This window comes from Varanus komodoensis, unplaced genomic scaffold (assembly GCF_004798865.1).
Source record: "Varanus komodoensis strain SLA01 unplaced genomic scaffold, ASM479886v1 scaffold16, whole genome shotgun sequence".
Classification (NCBI taxonomy): Eukaryota; Metazoa; Chordata; class Lepidosauria; order Squamata; family Varanidae; genus Varanus; species Varanus komodoensis.
In genome coordinates, this window is record NW_025335468.1 from 193,930 (window position 1) to 212,495 (window position 18,566).

Below are 18,566 nucleotides of genomic sequence, written 5' to 3' on the forward strand. Positions count from 1 at the left end.
CTGTGTAATAGGCAACAGGTTGAGCAATCCTATATTGGGGACGGGGTGGGAAGGGAACATCGCCTGCTGTTTCATGTATGCTCAGCTAGGTGGAGAAGGGGAGACACACACACAAACCCCAAATCCCTGAGTGGTGTAAAAATGGTGAGCACACTCCCAGCCTCCCTAGAAACGAAAATGGGGCTGGGATTGTGCTGGCAAGGGTGCCCACATATCCCTGCCCCACACAGAAAGGGAACCAGTGAACTCAAGTTGATGAGGACAGCCCTGCATCACCATAGTGCCTCCAACCTTTTAGCCTCTGTGACACAACCTACAAGGGTCTCACTACTGCAAGTTCCCTGATGGAACTTGAATCCCCCTGATGCTTCTCACAAGCATCTTTTACAGCAGAATACACGGAGGGAGGGAGGAGAGTCCAATCAACACGGCAGCTTTGAGCCGGCATGAAAAAAGCCCATATGGTCCTCTTTAAGGCAAGAGTTCAATCCACCCAAGGAGGAAAAGATTCTTTTTGCCAAGCAACTGCAAGGGACTTGGAGGTACAAGAAGAATGGCCACAGACTGCAGCAGCCTTCAGTTGCTCACTGAAAATGATTTGAAGCTGGAAGATGGGATCAATCAGGACTTCAAGTCAGGGAGTGGCCTTCACCAACCCCCTCTTTATTCTTCTTTAAAAAGGAACTACATATTGTGCAGACCCACATGGAAGTATGGTAGCATGCCAAACAGGACAAGCAATGCAGTGAAAATAGTACCAGTATGTTATGGTAATGAGAACGCTAGATCATGGGACTTGTATATTTATCTAGATCAGCCTTTTCCAATGCCCTCCAGATATTTCAGACCACAATGCCCAGCGTTCCTGACCATGGGTCCTGCTGGATGGGGCTGATCAGAAGTGAAGCCTGAAACATCTGGAGGGTCCCAGGTTGCAAAAGGCTATCCTACATGGTCATAATTTGCACCTTTTCCCACTGATTGACCCTTACACTTGGAATTGTTTTCCAGAGAAGATGCTCCTTCTATTTCTTTCTTCAAGTCCTTTCACCCGCAAGCTTGCATTTCTATGCTTCAGAAATTCTATCTGTAATCATGGCACTTCCAGCCTGGGCTTTTTTCCCATTGTCTAGCTCAGCCTTCTCTGCCTGTCCCTCTACATGAGTTGGACCAGTACTCCCCAGCCAGTTATGGAAGCTGCCTCTGCGGATGCCAGACTGGAGAAGGCTGCTCCAACCATTCCATTTTTTGTAGATTAGGGCAGATGTTTATATTCATTTGTTGTCCATGTGCCATTCTTACAGCTAGAACAAAGGTCAGAATTCTACATGTTTACAAGAAAGTAAGACAGCAATCTTATACGCACCCAAGAATGTGTTTCATTTAATTCTATGGGCTAACAGAAGTAGACATGTACAGGACTTCACTGAAAGTCAATTAAACTCAGTGATTCATTATTTCATAAACATGTGTAAGCTCAGTGCAAAACGTACACTGGCACTTGTATTTCTCCAAAACAGAGTGAGTTCAGATGACCTGAAGAACAATGGTCAAGCATGTTCTAAAATGGTACAGATCAGAAAGTATTTAAGCTTCAAGGGCAATTACTTCCATGAGTATATGTAGTTATTGCCATCCACATAAATAAGTTATTGCCATTATCATGGGATCCTTGGGAGTGCTGCTGTCACTATCAAGCTCTTTTGTAGCTAGAATAGCTTTAAAGTAGAGTTACAAACTAGAAAGTTCCTAAAGTGTCCCTTAGCACCACCTACAGCATGTCACTTCCATGTCAGAATCACATCAGTAACTAAAGAGGCAGAAGGAGAGGAATGTTGCCAAGTCATTTGGTTTCTATAACCCGCAATGATTTGGTTTGCATGATAGGAGGGTGTATAAGAAGTCACTCTTTCCTATGCCACATGAATTCCCTAATTGCCTTCACAGGTTAGAGCTTACTATTAAAATAAAATAGATTTGACAAATCCATTTGCTCATCCTGGTTCCATTGTCTGTGTAGTTGTGTAACAGGAAGGGATCAAGTTCAAGTTTTACCAACCTGCAATGATGGGTAAAGTTGTTCCTGATTTTCTGCTTGTCATTTAGCCTGGAAGCCCCTTGCCAGCAGCCCAGATTCACTGAGACCTTGCCCAGGAAAGACCTTGAACACATGTGGAATTTCATGTTTAAAGGCCCAGGACCAATGGCAGGAAACCAAAAGCTTGCAACCTCTGAAAAAGTGCAAAGCATAAGAATGAGATGCAGGGAGGTGAGTTGAAGGCACCAGAAAATGAAAAGGCAAATTGGTGGACTTAGGAGAAAGAGCATCAGTTGCAGATATAAGCTGTATCAAATTCTGTGGAACTGATTCTCAAATACACATGCATAGGATTATACCTATGCAGAAATACTTCTGATGAGAGTGAGAAAGAAGTGGCAGAGAGATGGTTATTGGGATAGAGAGCAGATACATTTCTTCTGGGGTTGAGTTTTGTACTTTTGACCTGAGCCCTCAGTCATTTCCTTCAGTTTCACAGGTGCAAACTAAGTTCACTGAGGTTCACTTCATCTAAGCCACCACCTTCCCTACCCTATAAATCCCTGCTCTTCAACCAGCTGTGTTCCTATGAGAGGGGTGGCTTCTTGGAAGTGTTTGCTCTGTAGCTGCTGCAGCCATGGGGCTGGGCTGCAGTGGCTTTGTGGGTTTAGGGCTCTTGATAATTGCGGGGCTATGCTATGGGCAGGGTGACTTCAGGAGAGTTGGCTCCTTAGGCCTGCAGTATCAGTACAGCTGTGGAGAGTACAGCATGCAGCTGATGGTATTTCCTAGCCCAGGCAGAGAGGTCCGCTTTAAATTACTGGGTAAGGGAATTGTTTTCCCCTTCTTGAAGTAATGCTTGATAAGTTTGGTTATTTGTTAAAATGGGTTTGTGACTACACTATTTTTGCTCTTAATGGATTAGAAATATGCTGGGGCTCTAGAAGCTTTTGATATTGGAGCTCTTTCTTAGGCTAAGCACCCTAGCTGTTATTTCCATGGGTCCCCTGACAATGGAGAGAGGAGCCAGGAATGTCTATATCTTCCCTTTTGACTGAAGAAGCAGTGCAGAGCTGGTTCTTAGTTTCTAAACAGCAAGAACAAGTTTTCTAAGAAATAAGAACAGCTACAAACTTTCTGGAACTGTTAATTTTCTTTAAAAAAAATCTCTTCGATATGTAGGGGCAGTCTTGCTTGAACTGAGGACTCCACACTCTTTGCTCCTTTTCTCTTAGTCTTCTGCAATCTGGTGCTCTGCCTGGGGGAAATTCTAGTGCTTTAGTTCAACCCATCTGGAGGGCACCAGGTTGGGGATGGCTGCTGTTGGCACTGATGCTGCATACAGACTTGCCTTGCCAAGCTTCCTGTTGTAAGTTACAGCAGTTAAAGGCTAGTGCAGTTTTACCTTAGCATGATGTTGTATCACCGTTTATTTCATGATATTTCATGAAAGATATTTATCAGAGATGTTCAAAGCTGTGGTACTAGAGAAGTCACAGGAAGAGTTGCTGCGTTTATGTGTGTGACTAGTTGAAAGTAGTATGGGGGTGAGAACTGAAAACGATAGGGTAAAAATTCAAAACAAGCTTGCTTCTGAAACCTGGCATCTTTAAAATGCTTCTTCATGAAACTCCAAAATTCCTAATGAGGTATAATTTAGACTAGTGTTTGATTACAATGCTATGCATGTTTAATCTGACCCTAGCAGGCCCAACTTCCAAGTAAAGTATACTTATGAATTTAGGAAGGAACAGGCTTCATTCTCAGACTTCCAATTTCTTGGCCTAAGGAGGAAACCCAAATACAGAACTGCAAGTCTAATGGAGCAAGTAGTTGAGGACATCAGGAGGATGCTGGGCTGGGGAAGGATGATCTACAACTCCTATCACCCCTACTCAGCATGGCTAGTAATGTCGTGACTGCTATGGGAGATTAGGCTGCTGAAGCTGGTTCTAGCTTTATCCTTAGACTTCACAGATAGTAAATCACTGGTGTTGTTGCTACCACAACACTGAAACCACTAAGGGGCGGCATAGAAATGTAATCATCATCATCATCATCATCATCATCATCATCATCTCTAAGGCAGAATTCCCCAGGTTTTCTGACCCTGTGGGCACATTTCAGAATTGAGAAATTGCTGAGAGTGCAACCACAGAATACCTCCCCCACAAAGATATGGCTAATTGCATTTTGGCTGCCATGAGAGTTCTGCTATTCCAGGGGGGTGGGGGTGGGGGTGAAAAATAGCAAGTCAAAGTGTTAGTTGGAAAAGAAAGAGTGAGACTTGAAGATAGGAGCAGAAAAAAATGGCTAAGTAAAGAGAAGGGGGTGAATAGCAACACTGGGAAAAGAACAGCAAGATCAAGAAGTTAGTAGGAGAGAAAGGCAAGGCTAAGAAAGAGAAAGGGGGAGTGGATAGGGAAGGGGAGAGAAATATTAAGGGAAGGGGAGGGCAGAGAAAAGGAGCAAGGTTAGAGACTTGGAGAACAAGTGACTGAAGGGTAAATGTCTGAATGGAAGAGGATTGGGTGGGGCCAGGAAGTAACTTCTCGGCAGTGGCAGATTCAGGTAAAGGGTAGAAGGATCTAGTGCTCTAACATTTTCATATTAAAAAAATAAACTTTAGAAAGTGTTGAAGGGTGGAGAGTTTGCAGGCTCCATGTTGATGTCTTCTGCCCTAAGGAACACATTTGAAGAGCCTTACGAGCCTCTGCCAATGCTTTCTCTTGTTGAATATATTTGCTTGAAGTTGACTGATACTCTAAACTTTATCAACAGATGAGGATGGGATAGCCTTTGAGGTTTCAAATTGCTCCATCTGCCATCACTGGATTACATTTCATGAGAGAAATGTTGCTTTCTCTGTGGGCTACAATGGCTGTCGCGTGCTAAAGAAGGTGAGACTTGTCTCATGGTGGTAGAAGTGGAAGCTACAAATAGACTTCTGTGCTGCGATTCTGAGTAACACATTGTATGGAACTTTGAAGCAGGTTCTTCCAGGGAAGAGCTCAAGGCTGATGTACAAGAGCCATTCATGCACCCATTGCAGAAAGAGGAAGACCCATCCACATTCATGAATTGGCATGTATGTCTGCAGTGAAAAACCCATATGTGGAGAATCCCATGTTGAAAAACTTGCTCATGCCTACATGAAGAGGTGACAGAGAATCCATTCCCCCTGTAAGAGACATTCAGGTGAAGGAATAACTGGCCCAGGACTACCTGGTGTGAGCTTCAAGGCTGAGCAAGGATTTGGACTGGGATCTCTGCATTCTCCTATAAGTGCCAGCTACCAACTGTGTTCCAGGTATGACATAGATTACAAGCCTAAATACTGGAAAGTCTTTGTACAGAATAGATAGGCCTAACTAGTCTGTTTTGCTGCTTCCAATCTTTGTTTACTAGCTTTGCCAATAGGATTGCAGAACACTTGCTAAGGAGTTGGTAGTATGCACAGTATAGGTATTGGGAATGGTGGATTTTCTGGCAATAGAGAGAGACTATCCTAAGAAACAGGATATTGGCCTACTAATATAACAAAAGCTTGTTACCAGAAAAACCTGACTCATTCTGTAAAAAGTCCAATTACCCAAGTTAGGAACAAGTAATATCACTACCAAAACAAGATCCAAAGGATAATGGTAGAGTTATGACAACACTTTATTAGGGATGCCGCAGCCTTTCACTAGGTAGAAGCCCTTTTCTCACAACGCATAGCTGTCTTAGAAGCTTATAGTTATGCTCTAAAATTCCAGTTCAATGTCTTTACAGGATGGAAGGATGCATCTGAAAGTCCATCTGGAGGAATTAACAAGCAACAGAATCACGGATGCCCGTGACATCAACATGATCTGCCCCAAACCACAAGAACATCTTTTGAAACCAGAGGACAACCTGCCTTATGTACCACATCCTGGCCCGGCAAGCCTGACCCAGCCCCCTCAGCATGGCCGAGTACGTCCACTCAGACCACAGGCCAAGGCCACACAGCCCAGCCTGATGCATCCACTTCAGCCCCAGCCCAGCCTGGTGCGCCCACCGCAGTCTGGCCTGGTGCGCCCACTCCAGCCTCAACCACAACAACCACAACCCGGACTGGTGCGTCCATCCCAGCCTGAGCCCCCAAAACCTAGCCTGGAGCGCCTGCTCCAGCCTCAACCACAACCTGGCCTGGAACTCCCGCCACAGCCCGGCCTAGTGCGCCCACTCCAGCCACAGCCTGGCCTGGTGTGCCCATTCCATCCCCAGCCCTCGAAACCTGGCCTGGTACGCCCCTCGCAGCCTCAGCCCCCAAGGTCTGGCCTGGAGTGCCTACTGCAGCCCCAGCCTCAACCGCAACCCGGCCTGGTGCGCCCGCCCCAGCCTCAACCGCAACCCGGCCTGGTGCGCCCGCCCCAGCCTCAACCGCAACCCGGCCTGGTGCGCCTGCCCCAGCCCCAGCCCCCAAAGCCTGGCCTGGAGTACCCACCGCAGCCCCAGCCGGGCCTGGTGCGCCCGCCCCAGCCTCAACCACAACCCGGCCTGGTGCGCCCGCCCCAGCCTCAACCACAACCCGGCCTGGTGCGCCCCTTGCAGCCCCAGCCCCCAAAGCCTGGCCTGGAGCACCCACTGCAGCCCCAGCCGGGCCTGGTGCGCCCACTCCAGCCTCAACCACAACCGGGCCTGGTGCGCCCACTCCAGCCTCAACCACAACCTGGCCTTGTGCGCCCCCTGCAGCCTCAGCCGGGTTTGGTGCGCCCACTCCAGCCTCAACCACAACCCGGCCTGGAAAGCCCACTGCAGCCGCAGCCTGGTCTAGTGCGCCCACCGCAGCCTGGCCTGGAGCGCCCACTCCAGCCTCAACCACAACCGGGCCTGGTGCGCCCACTCCAGCCTCAACCACAACCCGGCCTGGTGCGCCCCCTGCAGCCCCAGCCGGGCTTGGTGCACCCATCCCAGCCTCAACCACAACCCGGCCTGGAGCGCCCACTCCAGCCTCAACCACAACCCGGCCTGGTGCGCCCCCTGCAGCCCCAGCCGGGCTTGGTGCACCCATCCCAGCCTGAGCCCCTGAAGCCTGGCTTCGAGCGCCCGTTGCTCCCACAACCTGGTATAGTGCACCCCCTGCAACCACAGCCTGGCCTGGAGCATCCACTGCAGCCCCAGCCACAACCCAGCCTGGTGCGCCTTCTGCAGCCCCAACCACAGGCACCACAACCCAGCCTGGTGCGCCCATCCCAGCCCACGTCCCCGAAGCCTGGACTGGAGCGGCCACTGCAGCCACAACCCGGTATAGTGCGCCCCCTGCAGCCCCAACCGCAGCCTGGCCTGGTGCGCCCCGTCCAGCCCCAGCCGCAGCCGCAGCCACCGCAGCCTGGCCTGGTGCGCCCCGTCCAGCCCCAGCCGCAGCCACCGCAGCCTGGCCTGGTGCGCCCCGTCCAGCCGCAGCCACCGCAGCCTGGCCTGGTGCGCCCCGTCCAGCCCCAGCCGCAGCCACCGCAGCCTGGCCTGGTGCGCCCCGTCCAGCCGCAGCCACCGCAGCCTGGCCTGGTGCGCCCCGTCCAGCCGCAGCCACAGCCACCGCAGCCTGGCCTGGTGCGCCCCGTCCAGCCGCAGCCACAGCCACCGCAGCCTGGCCTGGTGCGCCCCGTCCAGCCGCAGCCGCAGCCACCGCAGCCTGGCCTGGTGCGCCCCGTCCAGCCGCAGCCGCAGCCACCGCAGCCTGGCCTGGTGCGCCCCCTCCAGCCGCAGCCGCAGCCACCGCAGCCTGGCCTGGTGCGCCCCGTCCAGCCGCAGCCACCGCAGCCTGGCCTGGTGCGCCCCGTCCAGCCGCAGCCACCGCAGCCTGGCCTAGAGCGGCCACTGCAGCCACAACCTGGCCTGGTGCACCCACTCCAGCCAGGTTTAGTACATCCAGTGCCACCACAGCCTGGCTTAGTACAGCCAGCACGCACCATAGGTATGCAACCAATTTTTAAGTATTAATACATAGTGATGCCAGTATCTCAGTCATGCAAAGATCTTTCTCATTATCTTTGGGTTTTGCACTTATGTGTATTTTCTTTGCTGTTAATTTTATTTGTATACTGCCTAATTGCCAAATGCTCTGGGTAGTGTACAACAACTGATAAAATACAGTGAAGTGTTGAAGTGGTTTTTATGTAAAGAATATAGGATGATGTACAAGAATATTCTGGAATGTATTGATATATAACAGCTGCTCAGCATAAAGCTTGGGCAACTCTTACCTGCTTCAAACGTTCTAGCACTGAGTACAAATTCCTCTTGCATGTTCAAGCTGTCAGAGAAATATGATCTTTGAAAGGGGTGGGCATATTTTTACTTGGCCCTGGACCTGCCTGCACTGCTCAGTGTTGCAGTTGAAGTTCTGAGGTCTTGAGTGTTTTGAATGTGCAGAAGATTTCTCTGCAGATAAGAACTTCGCACAAACATGATCCCAATCCATGCAGTTATAATCATGTAGACCATAATACTTGCAGAGGTCTATGGGGTAGTGATGTTCAGGATTCTGTGTACCTTTATAGGCCAGAGAATGGGTTTTAATGATGCTAGATAAAGAGTGTGTCCTCTTCTGCCAATGAATAACTATTAGCCGAAATGTGAACTTGTAAAGTTCTTTTGGTCTGGTGGTGGGGAACATATGGCTCTCCAGTTGATGCTGGACAGCAAGTCCCATCAGTCCTGGCCAATAAATGATGTGAGTTGCAGTGCCATGTCTAGAGGGCCACACATTGTGGGTCTCTGTTCTTAGCAGGAGAAACTGTATGAGGATATGCTGCTGCCTCCTGATAATGCCAGCTCCCTTCTCTTGCACTCCCAGGTTCCTCTCTAACACTGGAGCAATGCCAGGTTTCTTCTGGAAAGATCCCCTGTGTGAGTGCAGAAGGACCAGCTGCCTGCTATCATACTGGATGTTGCTATGATGAAAGGGACCAAATGATTCCATGTTATTATGGCAACACAGGTAAAGAGTGAAATGGTTCAGCTCCTTAGGGTGTTCCACTGGCTTTCCTGCTTCCCGTTGGTAAATGAGGCCAGTATCCAGTCATTGCCATGATTTATTTTACTAAGAGAGAAAGCTGTTTCCTATATGAAGCACATCAACTAGTAACTTCCTGGCTTAACCAAGATTGACCATGCCCTTCTCATACCCTTTGCAACCTTTTGTCAATTACACAGAAATCTATATAATACAGGCATGATTGGTTAGCTTTGCATTCTGGGGAGCAAGAGCAAACTTCAGGTTTTTTGCAGTGCTTGGCTTTTGAGCAAATCAGCTGCTCGTCTTTCGGGTGCATGATATCTGGTGGTAGATACTACTGGTTGCTTTCCCCAGTATCATTGCTTCAGAGGCCCCATAGATAAGCTTCCTACCACTCTGGCTCAATATGCTTGGCACAAGGCATTTTGGGACTCTGGTGCTCTGATCACTGGCAGTCCAAATTCAGTAGGACCTCAGTCTTCTGCATGCATCACAACCCTAAATAGTAAGTATAAGATAAATCCTGACACTGCTGTATTACAACGTATAGCAGCTGTTTCAAGAGCCTTACTAGGAAGCTGGGGTAGAAATGGCAGACCTTTCCACTCCACCCCTTTCAGAATACTGAACTGGCCATGTCTAAGATAATTATAACTTCTTATTGCAATGGGACTGGCTTTGCATGCTAAAAATAAAATACTGTTGAATAAGATCTTGGAGGCTTTCAAACCAGAGCTGCTTCAGAAGCTGATTTGTGATTGCTTAGTAAGAGAAAAAAGTAGGTGTTTTTGTATGCAGTAGTGAGGTCCTGCAGTATCCTTGGATGCACCTTAGAACATGGGATTCCTGACAGACATGTTTGTGGATATAAAGTGATTCTGAAGATACTGAAAATTGCTAATGACATTCCATGACAAATATCAAAAGAATGTTTTATGTAACAGTTCACAGTGGAGAACTTTGTGCAATGAAAAGTTAAAACTTTGTCTCATACTGCAGGTGAAGAATTTCCTCCAACTGCCCTCTAACGATTGGGTTGCTTTCTCTAACTAGAAATAATACTTTGTTCCTTAATGGGCTGATTCATACAGATGAGTCCTGTTCTGTATACTCTCTGTAATAGGAGCTGTGTGCCTTCAGAGAGAGGGATAGAATGAAAAACTGCCCCATGAACAGACAGTTAAGATTGGAGAGTGAGGCTGGGGAGCAGCAGGATGGAACATGAGGTCACCAAACTTCCCTCTATCTTACCTCTGCACAAAAATAAGGGTTCCTGGATCCTGGACTAGATGGCACTCTTTGGTTTGTAACCCTGGTGTTCTGCTTGTGCCTTGTAGCTACTGTTCAGTGCCTTCAGGATGGTTACTTCATCTTGGCTGTCTCCAGGGATATGTTGGACTACCCCATCATCCTGGACAGTGTTAAGCTCTCCTATGCTCAAGGAAGATGTGACCCTGTCAGGAAAACAGAGTCTTTCCTGCTGTTCCGCTTCCCCCTCACACAGTGTGGAACAACTGTCCAGGTGAGGATCTAGCCTACAGAGGGGCTTGTTTGTTTACATGGACCTTGAGACAACCTTTTTGATGATCAACAAACCAGATAAACATGCACGTGTGGTGCTTTCTTAGGTGACAGGTGGCAGACTGATATATGAAAACCAGCTAGTTTCAGGCATTGACATCTTAAGTGGACCAGATGGCTTTATCACCCGAGACAGCACCTTCATGTAAGTGGAGCTCAGCTGGATATTGATGTGATGGTTGCCCTCTGGTTTTATGGAATGACCAGTTATCCTTGATGAGGGTTATCCTATTGCTATAGTAGCACTGAATTGAATGTTGCCAATCTTTCCTACTGGACTAGATTTTGCTATAACAAGCCTGCTGGCTGAGGCTGATGGAAGAGCCAGATGTTGTGCAGGAAAGCTGCTATGGGCTTTTGAATTGCATCAGTATATATGTTTTTGACCTGTGAAACTGGCCTTGAAAAGAGGAGAAAGACCTCTAGAGGAAGAATCACCTGCCCCTGAGTGTGGCTGGAATAAACACTTGAGGCTGCTGTTAGACTTTCATAAGTGGACATATGTCCTATTTGCTGTGAAAGGTATAACAGAGCAACGTTAAGTGGCTGAGGTCCTAGTTCTGCAAAATGAGATGCCTGGCTGGCTGTTCAGAAAAGCATCAGGCTTATAAATAAAGCTAAAGAGTACATCAAGGTTCTGCATCATTCCTCTCCTCCCTCTGTAGCCTCCATGCTCGCTGCATCTACAATGCCACTGACTTCCTGCCAGTTCAGGGTGAAGTATTCTCTGCACCCACCCCAGCTCCAGTTATCCAGGTGGGACCTCTCCGGCTTGAGCTGCGTATTGCTACAGGTAGGTACATCCCCCCTCCTCTTCCTGCTGTCTCAGCCCCTTTTGCTGAAGAGCCCAACAGCTGATCCTCTTGTTTTACTACGTCTCTGTAGACTCCACATACAGATCCTACTACTCAGATTACCCTGTGGTGAAGGTACTGCGGGAGCCAGTGCATGTGGAGGTCCGCATCCTGCAGAGAATGGATCCATCCCTGGTTCTTGTTCTGCATGAGTGCTGGGCTACTCCGAGCACCAATCCCCTTGAGCAGCTGCAGTGGCCAATCCTGGCAGCTGGGTGAGTAAGTTGAAGGGAAGCTGCTGATTTGCTCTGGGTGGTTGGTTGGTGTCCGCTGCTTGAATGGCAGTGCCTCTTCTCTCCAGGTGCCCATTCAAAGGAGACAACTACAGAACCCAGCTGGTGCCCATGGGGCCTGCCACATCTGAGGTGTCCTTTCCAAACCACTACCAGCGCTTCATCATCTCCACCTTCACGTTTGTGGATTCAGCTCCTCGGATGGTACTTGATGGCTTGGTAAGAATACAAAAAAATTATTACTGTAATTCAGGCAGAGCAATAAAATGTCCTCCTTTTGAATGAGGAAAAAAATTATCCTGTGTGCTACTAAATTGGATATGAGAAACCTAATAGCCATTTCTTTTGGGAAAGCGTTTGTTGACTTTGTCTTAATATGTCTTGACCCCATACAGTGTCAAGATGTTGTAATAAAGAGAATTTTCTCCAGGGAAGTTAGGTTTTAAAGCTGGGAGTCCTGGAGAGAGTAGGTTATTTCCCATTGAATTGATTCAGTTTGAAAATATTTTTATAGCTCTTACTACAATGAAAACGTTATATCCAGTAGACTTCTCTTGGTTATTTCACATGCATTCTGTATTCAAATTTTATTATAAGCAGTATATAGTACTAAAAGTAAACACATTTCTATATTAGTCCCCAGTGTTTTTGAACACTTAGCACATTTGGAATTTTGAGACTGTTATGGGTGTTCTCCCTGAACATGGACAGCAGAATTGAGAGTTCAGGTGAGCAATGCTTCCAGAAGGCCAGATGTGCTCACTAGTCCAGTATCCTAGCAGGGTTACCCAAGGCAGAATGGTTCAAGCTGAAACACTAGATTAAGATGCATCAACCCTGTTGCAAGCTGAGGTTCCTCCTTCAAGTACTCAAGAGCCACAAATAATTTTCCTTGCAAAACATTATTTTTTGCTTCCAAGTACAAATCACTCAGAATGACATGAGCATGTGCAGAGCAGTTCTGGAACCCAATCTAGCGTTTACCTCCAGGAACGTTCCTTATGTACACGCCTGGGCCCCCATCCCTTTGGGAGCAGCTTTTTGAATGCAAGTATGCCTCTTTTCTGCACACTGCTCATTCAGTTGGTCCTTCTGCCTCTGCCAATGCTTTGCCATGGGGTTGAGAGCAGGAGGAGGCTGGTCTGTGTCTGAGAATCCCTCATTCTCAGAGGCCCCTCCCATTGTACATTGTGATTGTTCCCAGAAACTGCCTGGCTTGGCAAAGTGTCTGGCCTTGAGAGAATCACCTCTGTTTCCCCCATCTCAGAATTTTGACATAACCCATCCTCCCCAATCCCATTGTAATTTGTTTCACATTTCAACTCCAAGTTGTCTGCGATGCAGTCAGTTGGCCGAAAGGGCCAACCTTCCCACTCTCAACATCCCTCTTCAGAAATAACAGTCAAATCAACAGAAGAGCATGGATATCTGTAGTGGTGACAGAGCCAGAGCAAGTTATGAAGAGAAGCCACTGGGCGGTAGTGGTAGCTGAAGGCAACACTGGCAGAAGATGTCTTATAGGTATTTCTTACCTTGAAAACCTTATGCTGCAACAATCCAAAATGAAACAACAGATTGTGCCAGTAGATAAGACTTCCAGGTTGGAACACATTCAGTCATCAACTGAGGAAGAGCAAAGAAGAGTTACAAATTTATTTATTTATTTATTTATAAAACCTCAACCAACAGTCCCAAATGAGATTCTCTTGGATGGTTGCTAATAGTGCTGTCCCTAATGAAACAATGAGATCAATGCTGCAAGAGTCTAATGGCTGACATAAGAAAGGCCATACTGGATCAGACCAGAGATCTCTACTGTCCAGCACACCCGTTCACATTGGCAAACCTGCTGTCTCAGCACTTGATCATCCTGGTGCATAACTTGTATCATGGAAAAGAAGTGATTGTTCGGATAAAATATGGAGAAATGGAATAGTTTCTTACAGGCAAAGGATGCATTTATTCCCATCTATTCCATCTGAACACAGAACATAGAAGGAAATCTGGAATTAGAATCAGAGTAAGAAAGAATGAAAAATTGGTGGGAGATGCCTCAATGTAAGATATGCAGATGATCCCATATTACTGGCAGAATGCAGCACCAAATTGAAATGACTTCTGATCTAAAGTGAAAGAAGAAAATGCAAAAGCAGGACTGCAGCTGAACATTAAGAAAACAACAGAAGAATCATACATCTTTAATGTCAACAATGAAGAAACGGAAACTGTGAAAGATTTTGCATAGCATGGCTTAGTTGTCAATTCAAATAGAGACTGCAGCAAAGAAATGTGAAGAAGACAGACTTGGAAGGGCAGCAGTGAAGGAACTAGAAAAGGTCATCAAGTGTAAGAACTTTTCTCTGGAGACCAAGGCCAAGCTCATCCACACTACTGTATTCCTGATAACTATGTATGGCTGTGACAGCTGGACAGTGAAGAAAGCGGACAGGAAGAAAATCAGTATGTTCTAAACATGGTGCTGGAGGGAGAGCTTTGTGAATACCCTGGACTGAAAGAAAGACACAGGAGTGTTAGATCAAGTCAGAACTTGCCCTGGAAGCTAAAATGATGAAACAGACTGCTGTACTTCAGCCTCATCATGAGAAGGCAAGACCCACTGGAGAAGACAATCAGGCTGATTAAAATCAAGGGCAGAAGACCAACCAGGTGATGGGTTGACTCCATAATGAAAGCCATGGACTTGAGTTTACAGGAGCTGAGCAGGGCTATCAAGGCAGGCTATTTAGGAGGGTATTTATTCAGAGGTTTGTCATATGTCAGAAACCAATCGACAGCAAGTAACAAATCAATATTTTTGTTCATTTTTGAGAGCACTATGGGTGCTTTCAAACAATGGCTGCCCCCATGGGGTGGCTTGCCTATTCAGAAAATGACAGCCGTCATGGGCATGGCCAGTCAAAAATCACCTGTTTCTAGGAAGGTAAACTTAGGAAGCCTCAAGAGAAATAACTTGCCCCCAAACACCAAAAATACACTCGTAAACCTATTTTTCGGCTCTAATACCCATTTCATAAATGGCAGTTGGAGGCTCAGACACATAATTTGGCCACATCATCCATTTCAGAGAAAGTGAACTGGCAATACCCAAAGAAAACCATGCACAAAATGCTCATCTACACCTGACATACATACACATACTTCTCTCCAGGCAAAACACAAAAATGCCCCTGGCAAAAATGTGTATAGCATAGCAAAATAGAAAATGGCTAACAGAGCACAGGCAAAACACCCCCTTGCTACCTCTTCTGTGCACCTCCCAGAAGCTCCATCTCACCATCTCCAGAATCATTTATGGGAAGCTGTGCATGCTTTAAAACAAAGGACTGGACTGCAGTTTTCTAAGCCTATGTACAATTTAGACAATTTTCTAAGAATTTTCTAAGACTATAGGCCCATCTGTTTAGAGGTAAAGGTGAAGACCTGTGCTTCTTTTTGGAGAATGCCTACCTCCTACTTAGGTTCTAGTTTTGCTTTTGTGTTTTTAATGAGGAAAATAAATTCAAGAGGAACAACGAACCCAGTCCGTGCTCTCTACAGGCTGCATATTAGGAAACCAGTGTCTAGTGTACCACCTTAGTGGATCTTGTTTGTTGCTGGAATACATTTAGAAACCTGCCTATTCAGCAAGACAGTAACAAGCTTGCACTTGATATATGCCTTAACTGAAGTCATCCTGTGTTCTTTGTCATTTAAAATCTGTGGGCTCTGAGGACTCCTAGTTAAAGTGCATTCTGCAAGACTGAGGCCGGGCCAGTCCTCTGCTAGCAGACTCAGCTAATAAAAGGCCATATCTTTTCCAGGTGTACCTCTTCTGCAGTGTGTCTGTCTGTCACCCTTCACAGCTAGAACCCTGCAGGGTCGCATGTCAAGAGCCAGTGACTGCAAGTAAGTTGGAATCAATTCACTGCCATATTCCTAAGGGGCCTTTCTGAATTCATGTAGACTGCCATGAGTATTTCTTTTACATCTGAATGATTCTTTAATGCCCATGGTTGTTGAGCATAAATAGAGCTTCATATAAATGACTTAGAAACTGGGTGTAAATGCATGGTGCTAGGAGCTAAGGAATTACAACCAGGGATGGACCAGGAAACAGTGTAAAGATGTTCCACATACACTTGGGTAAAAGCGGCTGTCAAACATTGCAACTGGACAGCCATCTGAGAGGGATGGTTTAACTGAGAGTCCTGCACTGAGCAGGAGGTTGGACCCAATGGCCTCTGGCCCCTTCCAACTCTACTATTCTATGATTTTTTTTAACGAACCTTAAGTGGAAATCCTTTTGCTTATAGGGTAGTATGCAATATTAGCCTCATGAAGAATAAACTCATTGAAAGAATGGGATTTATGAATATTGACTGACTTAAATCTTATTCTGAAATGAATTTCTTTTTCACAATCTTTTTTGAAAATTCAAAATCTTATTCTGAAATGAAATGGATCTACTTTACATAACTCTGAACACTACCCATACTTCCAACCATAACTGACTCTTAGGGAAGGGCTCTCCAAAGCAGTATTCCACAACGAAGTGCTGTGACTGTTTATCTGCCCTGCCTGAGCAGGCTCCTTCTACCTGCTAAAGGGAGAGATGCTAGAGCTCAGCTCCATGCCTCATAAGCCCTAATAAATCTGTGTACATATGGATCTGTCTTCAGTTCTCTGCTGGTGTAAAGAACATTTCATTCCACAGTGTTGTGTTTCTTAGTCTCTGGTCATGTGAATAGGTTTCATGCCTCCAATTCTAGCTCTGGTAACATTCTTCCTCTCCTCATCTCCACAACACAAAGTATCCTCAAGATCTCACCCACTTTCTCCTGCCAATTTGTCTCCTAGGAGGCCGTAGGTTTTCTGAGATGCACAATGGGACACAATCCTTAGACCTAGTAAGCACCAATGGGGCTGTGATCTTCCAAGGGAGCAGCCAGTCTCATGAGAAACAAGTCAAATGGGAGAAAGGTAAGTGGCTGCTGCAGTATTATGGAGGGCCAATTTATACCTAGGAATTTAAAAAGCAATGCCTGTTGCACTTCATTTACATCTTTCAAGCCTAGGACCAATTCCATTTTGAAGAAGCACTCAGGGCTACACTGCAGGGGTGAACAGGGCAGAAGGCAAAGTGGGGTGGAGACCAAAGGCAAACAGGGGTGGCCAAAAATATCACCATATTCTAGCTTAAATCTTTTATTGCCAGTAGCTAAGCCATGAGGAGAGGCATTTCAACCTTTTGGAATAGAGGCAGGTGCAAAAAGCCAGGAAACTACCAAATGATGGTTGGGAGAAAGGCAGTGTGGCCAAGGGAAAGGGTGTGTGGGCTTCTGGGATCCCTGGAGGGCCAGACTGGAACTCCTAGAGAGCTGAATTTGCCCCCTGGCCTGATATTCTGCACCCCTGATCTACAGAAATATTCAGAGCACTAAGGTCTTGGCAGACCTTGATAATGGTACAAGCCTAATTTGAGCCGGTGTCTACACCAGGAAACTTGGAAATGAGGTGGGAGATAGCTGCTCCCCAATGCTATCGCAAAATCTGCTAGCAAAGGTGAGCTGCGCTGGTTGCAACAACTCTAAGCAGTTCCATATATGAGAACTGAACTGTGAGACAGGAACATCCTGACTCACAGCATGCTCATTATTCTTTCTACTAATCAGTAGGAGAAAGGCTGTAGTGGAGCTGTCATGTTGGTTAAAGTGGCGGCTTTTATCCAGGGTATGCTGCTGCTTAAATGTTTCTGAAAACAAGGGCAGGAGAACACATGCTTATCAAATGTAGGTTCTATCAGGTGTACCCGTTTTCTGCAAAGACTACTCCTGTCTTAGCTACTACTGTTGCTATATTTATATATCTCCTCTTGCAAGGAACCCAAGAAATCTTATATTCCACATCTTGCAAGGACCCCAAGAATGCTTACAAGTTCCTCCTCCTCTCCATTTTATCCTCACAACAGCAAGGCTTGAGAGTGCATGACTGGCCCATAGTCACCAAGTGAACTTTCTGGCTTGGTGGGGACTAGAACCCACACCTCCTAAGCCCCACTCCAACAGCAGAACCACAACACCACACTGGTTCTCCACTAAAATAGCCATCATATGCCAAGATTATACGCCATACTCCTTGACCAGGGAAATCAGATGGCAAGAAATGGTTGCTACATATGGCACAGATACAGTTCTCTAACCTGTCCCCTCTTATTCACAGATGACTCTTCCAGTGGAGACGTGACCTTGATATTCCTGGTGCTGCTGCCCTTAGTGGGCATCATTTTGTTTGTTGCTGTGCTAGTGTTCTGGAAGAAAAAGAATAAGTTCTAATTTTGGTGTAAGAAATGCATAAATAAATTGATCAATGCTATGTTTTCTAATATGCCTCTTGCCATGGTATGCCAGTTGTTTCATTAACTAACTAGTGGATTTGCTCCAAGCTATCTCTTCCAGATACATTGTGCATCTCCACACTGCCTACTGCTATAAATGCAGAAGGGCCACCTCTGGTAATAAAATCAGGCATGGTTCCTCAAAGTGTGCACTCTTCAAAAGCATGCACAGAAATACTTTCACCTTCAAAACGCACATTTTTCCTATTAAAATATACCAAAACAACAGATGGCAAATATGCAGCAAGCCAAACTGAGCTTCAGGGTGAGAATTCTGGCAAGCTCAGACATTCCTGGTTCTTACCATTCCTACTTTGAGAAATCTGGATGGCTAAACCATGCAATCATGGTTGGGTACTACAGAAGCAAGGGCTTCTATTTTGTTTTTAGTTTAATTATTTATGTAACCTGCATTTCTGTCAAGTTGGCTAACTATAGTAAAATAAAGCATCGACTAAAATATAATGTAAAAGCAAATCCA

The 18,566-nt window shown here is 46.4% G+C and overlaps 1 protein-coding gene across 1 annotated transcript; it reads left to right on the forward strand.

The window, feature by feature from the left end:
• Nucleotides 1-2,566: 2,566 nt before the first annotated feature.
• Nucleotides 2,567-18,023, forward strand: ZP1 (zona pellucida glycoprotein 1). Its single transcript, XM_044426048.1, has 12 exons — nt 2,567-2,862; nt 4,820-4,938; nt 5,813-7,979; nt 8,862-9,005; nt 10,361-10,545; nt 10,652-10,749; nt 11,270-11,397; nt 11,490-11,673; nt 11,760-11,910; nt 15,513-15,597; nt 16,549-16,671; nt 17,911-18,023. Exons 1-12 carry the CDS (start codon nt 2,676-2,678, stop codon nt 18,021-18,023), a joined length of 3,684 nt encoding a protein of 1,227 aa, XP_044281983.1. The 5' UTR covers nt 2,567-2,675.
• The last annotated feature ends 543 nt before the right edge of the window (nt 18,024-18,566 follow it).

Bases quoted from the DNA above. Each gene is read 5' to 3' on its own strand.
- ZP1 (XM_044426048.1), top strand. From the start codon at position 2,676: ATGGGGCTGGGCTGCAGTGGCTTTGTGGGTTTAGGGCTCTTGATAATT. The intron at 4,939-5,812 runs GTGAGACTTGTC...ATGTCTTTACAG, and splicing joins GCTGTCGCGTGCTAAAGAAG to GATGGAAGGATGCATCTGAA. The intron at 11,911-15,512 runs GTAAGAATACAA...TATCTTTTCCAG, and splicing joins GGATGGTACTTGATGGCTTG to GTGTACCTCTTCTGCAGTGT.